The following is a 6,407-nucleotide window of genomic DNA, read 5'->3' on the forward strand; positions in this document are numbered from 1 at the left end:
ACAAGGATACATGTCATTTTCCAACATTTAACAAGGGGATAGTTCTCAAGGTCTTGACACCATGGTCCAAGATGGAAGAAAAAGTGGCCATTCCCATTCTTGGACCACTTCGTCTAGGATGGGAATAAGAATGACAAATAGATTCCTATCCTAATCCCATGCTAGTAACATTCATGAGCTAAGGCCCTAAGAGTAGACCTTTCCATATAGAATATGTTGTGAACAGGCAAGTGAAAAGGGCGATTGCATGTGACTCCCAAACTATGATTTACAAACTCACTCACAAGTGGAATGCTATAGAAGTCAATGTGTGGTTAGTAAAATTACGAGAAATCTGAGCTGCACCCAAAACCTTAGCAATTTACAGTTGGAAGTATATATTCCAAGGAAAATTACAAACGTTACAAAACTCTCCTTTATTCTCATATCGCATCTTTAGAGATAGGTCACAGATCCAAAAATAGTTATTTGCTCCTACTGGCCGGACTCTGCTCAGATCAGAGGGTTTCTGAGGTGCAGTACATGCACCACAAACCAAAACTGCAAGCCGAGTGTATAAATAGCACATAGGATGGCTCTCATATTATTCCTTAGATAACATGAAAATCCTCTCTCTGGTAGCCTATTCTAATGTAGCCTTGCCCCTTGAGCTAAACATCACAATCACAGATAGCAGAATGCTGGACATGAAATGCCACCAAATAACTTGATATGTTGTATCACAGGCTTTCTCTCCCAATTGGCCTATGAACTCTGTTTCAGTTTCCTTGTCTAAGAACTCTGTTTCAGTTTCCCTTGTTTGCAGCTGCAACGAACGCAATGTAACTCAACAAATCAACCACCCGGTTGCTGTCCACAACACATTAAAAAGGTGCATTAGATTATATGCCTCATCAACCCAACTTCATCTCCGAATATTGAGATATTTGTAATTGAGATAGCATCCGGTTGGGTTAAATACCTGTATCCCCACTCGTTGTCATACCAAGACACAAGTTTAACAAAATCTTTGTTCAAAGCAATACCTGCTTTTGCATCAAAAATGCTAGATCTGGAGGCAGCCAGTCAGACTGTCAAAATCTTCCAGTGAATAATTAATGCTCTCCAGATCTTATTACAAACAGTGTGATGCTATACCTCTTGTCACCAACAAAATCAGTGGACACAACATCATCTTCTGTGTATCCGAGTATCCCTTTCATAGAGCCTTCAGATGCAGCTCTGTGCAATGAGGTATACAGCTACATCAGTAAAGCCCCACTTGAACTTTGCAAAACATTTCCATGCAAGACAATTCTGATGCCATTTTCTTCTACTGAAATGCTCGTGGGTTCAAATTACCTTGTTCAAAACAGTATCATGCGTATGATGATGGAAAATCTCTAGATTTTACTTCAATTAATATGACATAGCCATGTCCAAATCACTGATCTGATAATTTCACTCGAGCCTAATTCTCTTCCTAGAGAGACCCAACTTGTTGCATCGCCTGAGGACCTGAGAGAGAGAGAGAGAGAGAGAGAGAGAGAGAGAGAGGGGCCTTACTTCATAGCTGCCTTTATATCATCATATGATGCACCTTTTTCTAATCGGCACGTTAAGTCCACAACAGAGACATTGGGAGTTGGGACCCTGAATGCCATGCCAGTCAGTTTCCCATTCAACTCTGGAAGCACCTTCCCTACTGCCTGCAGACGAGCCAAGTGAGTAACCACCTCACATATTTCTACAAACAAAAGATTAAAAAAGACCTTGAGAAGGTTTCGATATTCTCAATTTCATCCCTCTGCAAAGCTGCAGAGTATATATGTGCCACACCATCAGTTTGTCCTCGAGCTATACACCCCTGGGACACAAAACGGGAAAATTATTAATACCTTTGCTGCACCAGTCGAGCTTGGGATTATGTTTTGCCCAGCACCTCTGCCTCCACGCCAATCTTTCCCAGAAGGACCATCCACAGTCTTTTGTGTTGCTGAGACAGAGAAAAAAGTACACCAGTCAACAATTTTTATCTTCAAGCCATGCCATATCTTTTGCATTAGAACACAGCCTATATTTTCTCTGGAGGAAAAAGAACACAGCCTATCTGGCTGGATTGAAATTGTTATGGTTTTAAAAGAGACAGATAAGCAGGCCTACCGGTAGTTGCATGCACTGTTGTCATCAAACCCTCAACAATACCAAACTCCTGATGAACAACCTGAGAGTGACCACTGCCCAATAGTTAGACAGTTGGTTTAACAGAATAGCTCTCTGTTTATAATGAAGCTAGAGCTCCACATACCTTGGCAAGAGGAGCAAGACAGTTTGTGGTGCAGCTTGCATTTGATATAATCTGCATTTCTGGTTTGTAAGAACTTTCATTAACACCCATAACAAACATTGGTGCATCTGCTGAAGGTGCTGAGATAATGACTTTTTTCGCACCACCCTGTATTATCGCCAGAAGTCCATGCAACAAAAGAGCAGACTGATGAGTTCAACAAAAATCATACAGTTTTTCAGAGCCACAACAGATTACTGGATCGGACAGGACACTCCAGCAGAGAATGACCTTAAGGTGGGCAGAAGCCTTATCAATAGTTGTAAAGACTCCAGATGCTTCTACAACATACTCTGCTCCCGCTTGACCCCAAGGAATTTCTGCTGGATCTCTGTATCCAATATTCCATAATTAGGGCCTTAAAGTATGTAAGTACAAGTGAAATGATCTCTCTGAGCGCTTTCTATAACTTCACTCTTCCTTTGACAATATATTGAGGGAGAGCTATCACTGACCTCTTTCCAAAAACCTTGATGCGATGTCCACCAATCTCTAATGTTGCTTCATCTATTACCTTGATGTCATCTTTATACACACCATGTGTGGAGTCGTACTTGAACATATACGCCTGCAAAGTGAAAAGGAAGGGTTAGAAATATTGATGAATCCATAATCCAACTGCAGGAAATCAGGTCAAATTTTTTATTATATCAATTACCATGTACTTAGTGTCAATGAATGGATCATTCACTGCAACCACTTCGATGTCCTCTCGGGCCAAGGCTACCCGCAAAACCAACCTTCCAATGCGGCCAAATCCTACAGAGTAATACATAAGATGTATTCATCTGGTACCTTCTCTTTTTTTTTCTTGGAAACATATGGTATACACGATACCTTCACATAGACAAGGTTCCAAAGAAATGTACCAAGGCCACAGTTTAAGATGGATATGCTTGCTTACAAATAATACATACAAATCCATGATTTATATTCATGCAACTATTGCCGGGCAATAGTACATGTGGTTTGTAGTACTTGGTAACCACAGCCATGAGCAATGCTTCTATCTAATATGCATTTTTCATTACTGCTAGGGCATTAAGAACAGTAACAAAGCAGTAAACTCTTAAAACAGCTGTCGTGAACTTACCATTGATGCCAACCTTGACGACATCTTTTGTGAAGGGCTCTGCAATAAAACATGGCAAATAAGTGACGTGATGGACTGTATGGAAACCATCGAAGTGCAAAAGAACAAAGTAACTCATTAGAAGAGCGTTTCCTAGCGAACCATAATGGCCCATGTGAATACAAGTGACTTACTTTGCACTTTTGGAGGAATCTCTGTGGCCGTTGCTCTGACTGATGGTAAGTTCCATGCTAAACTTTTGCTTCTACAAGATCCAATATTACAAATGTCATTTCTCTGGCGCTTGCAACCAAAGTTAAAGCCTTAAGCTGTCACACGTTTGAACTATCCTTGTGTCGTATAGTGATCAGTGACCAACCTCCGGGCAAAACTATTAGTTTTTATTGCCTCACGTGGCGCATACATTGTCCAGAAAAAAAGAGGGAAGCCTTGTACATGGGAGAAGCCTCCAGGGCTGTAAAATTTCTGGAGATCAACCCTGCTACATCTTCAGGTGTTTTAACATACACCTTCGGACCACGCTATAGATCAGGGTTGAAATATGCTACCGACCCTTGAAATATACTCGTTTGTAGTGTTTCTCCGCGCATGAGACAGTTCCAGGATACTCCTGGCAAAGATGTATTTGAGAACACTTAGCCTCATCAAGAAGTACCGGACACCAATGTAGCTGGCTATCCTTACCCCGCTTTTGTTTCCAGTCTCAAGTGCACGCATCAAGCTTCCATCTCTGAAAGGTAAGGACAGAGAGGATATGACGGATGCCTCTTTCAGACATAATAACAAAGCCTCGCGTAGGGGGATCTACGTTGCCTTGCATGGAAGGCGGAAGTTCCACTTAAAATTTGCAACAGGGAGACAATTCCAATAAGATGCAGAAGCCAAGCAAGTTCAATGGGTAAACAATTAGACATGTGCCGAGCTATGCAAAAAGGAAAATGGATAATTCGATTGGTGATGAATTTTCAAATGACTGACAAAAGATTGTACTCAGATCAGAAATGAGGCCCAGCAAAACTTTCTTCCTTTTACTACTCGAATCTTCAGTTGATCGAAGCACGAAACACAGAACTCGGAGCAGACAATACATGATTTGTCATGAAACAGGGACTCGGGAGTTTGCAAACAATAGGCACCCGCCAACTTTCTCCAAAGGCGTCATAGCATGTGAAATCTAGTACAAGAAACAAGTCTGTGTTGGCGATCTACCACCTTGAGCTCCCGGCTGTGCTACTCCCAAAGGTTGCAACGGAGCCGCAGAAATCGGAAGATCTCAATCTTAGTGCATCATTCCTGGAGTCAAGCTGCGAGGGAAGTGCAAAATCAGTTTAGATCTCTGGCATGGGCGCATAAGCTAAGTCACAAAGCCAAAGAAACATGTGTGGGTGGGTACAAAAAACACTCCTCTCGGCAGAGCAAGGCTAGAGATTTCCGGTTGGTGGGAGATCGAGGTGCTGGAGGTACGGGAGACTGTAGAGGTAGATGTAATTGGAAGAATCCAATTATGGGCGCAAGAGGCGTACCTTGGCGGAGATGGGGGCAGAGAAAAATCTGGCGGAGGAGGAAGAGGGGCCGTGGGAGGCAGGGAGGGGGGAGGGGGGGGTGGAAACAGAGAGGGAAGATCGGGAGAGGGTGGAGGCAGCCATAGCTGGGGGACGCAGAGGAAAAGCTATGGAGGAAGAGGAAGAGCTATGGAGGATGAGAGAGGCCAAGCTATGGAGGCAGAGGAAGAGATTAAAAGACAAAGAAACAAGCCTCGGAATGTTAGCCCTTCAAAAGCTCGAGCTTTTGGACGGATGAAGGTCTAAAGCTTCAATCTTGCTGCACAGTTCCGTCAGAGGTGAGAGAGACGACACAAGAACCGTCCGATCAAAACATGGACGATCCCGATCTCTCCACGAACGCCAAGGTAGCCTTGACATTTCCCCTTCTCCATGCATCGCGTCCTCCGCGATCGCTGCATCTCAACCGTCTATCTTCCCCTGATCCGACGGCTCCGATAAATGGCCTTGTAGAGTCCGCAACCCGCCGTTTTTTTTTAAGCTTGAATTTAGATATGCTGTACAGGTGGAACCGGCTGCAGGGGTTTTGGGCCATGTAGATATGTGCCACGCAATCAAGTGGGCAGTCGTTGTCGTCGTTCAGTGGACACGTCGCAAAGTGGATCCGAATATTCTAAAGCTTACAGCAAGACGGCCCTTTTTGCAAAACCAGCGGCTGGAATCCCGTGGGCCATCAAACCACACCAACCACGTTTCGTCACACCCCCTCCACCTGGACAGCGTGTCCCCGTCCACGTTGGCAATGTCGTCCACGTGTTGAGGAAGCCAACTAAAGCCCGCATTGTGCGGTTTCTTGGGAAATGGGCAATTTAATGGCATATTGATGGTTTTGTGGTAAAAACAACTTTTTTGAAGCATTTACTCTTTAAATCCACACACAACGACACTTTCACTCACCGTAAACTTCAACCGGCGTAAAGGTCTCCTGTCTGCGGAGTCTCTGTCGTCCGATTGAGACACATGGGAATGAACCTGGCAATTAATACAACCACGCCCCTACAATTAAAGTAACTAGGGTTAAATCTTATCCAACGGCCCCAAGCAGCGTTAAAACTTCTGCACAAGTTAGTTTTTCGAGCCCCTCCTTTAGAACCTCCGCGTGGGGGAATGAACCAGGGTTGGCCTTTACGAGAAGGAAAGTGCCCAGAAAGTGGCTAGTGGCCGTTGGCCACTCGCCACTGTTCAGCCACTTTCCTTCCCGGAAAGGCCTCCCTTGGCCCATTCCCCTGTACATTATGATATTTAAAGGCCTTATGACATTGTGATGGTTTTGTGGGAAATGGGAAATTCAATGATGTGGCCCCCCACATTTTTGTCTCATTTTTTTCTCACAAATCCTGTGAGCACTTGAGCTGAGTGGTTTTGTGGGAAAAAGAATTTGTGAAGCACTTGTAGGGTTGAAATTGACTCAAAATCCACAATTTTA

General features: G+C 43.8%; 1 protein-coding gene across 1 annotated transcript; it reads right to left on the reverse strand.

Moving 5' to 3' along the window:
* Window positions 1-464: 464 nt before the first annotated feature.
* On the reverse strand, window positions 465-5,276 carry LOC147887673 (glyceraldehyde-3-phosphate dehydrogenase, cytosolic-like). The gene is made up of 14 exons (XM_087393126.1): window positions 4,943-5,276; window positions 4,632-4,723; window positions 3,593-3,663; window positions 3,420-3,458; window positions 2,985-3,085; window positions 2,782-2,894; window positions 2,558-2,657; window positions 2,288-2,434; window positions 2,143-2,203; window positions 1,878-1,975; window positions 1,546-1,688; window positions 1,138-1,221; window positions 962-1,051; window positions 465-849 (listed from the first exon to the last, which is right to left on the reverse strand). The coding sequence occupies exons 1-14, from the start codon at window positions 5,063-5,065 to the stop codon at window positions 786-788; spliced, it is 1,326 nt and encodes a 441-aa protein (XP_087249252.1). The 5' UTR covers window positions 5,066-5,276; the 3' UTR covers window positions 465-785.
* Window positions 5,277-6,407: the final 1,131 nt, after the last annotated feature.

Source organism: Dipteris shenzhenensis, chromosome 22 (genome assembly GCF_047967505.1).
Source record: "Dipteris shenzhenensis isolate YYH24624 ecotype China chromosome 22, Dip_SZ_1.0, whole genome shotgun sequence".
Classification (NCBI taxonomy): domain Eukaryota; kingdom Viridiplantae; phylum Streptophyta; class Polypodiopsida; order Gleicheniales; family Dipteridaceae; genus Dipteris; species Dipteris shenzhenensis.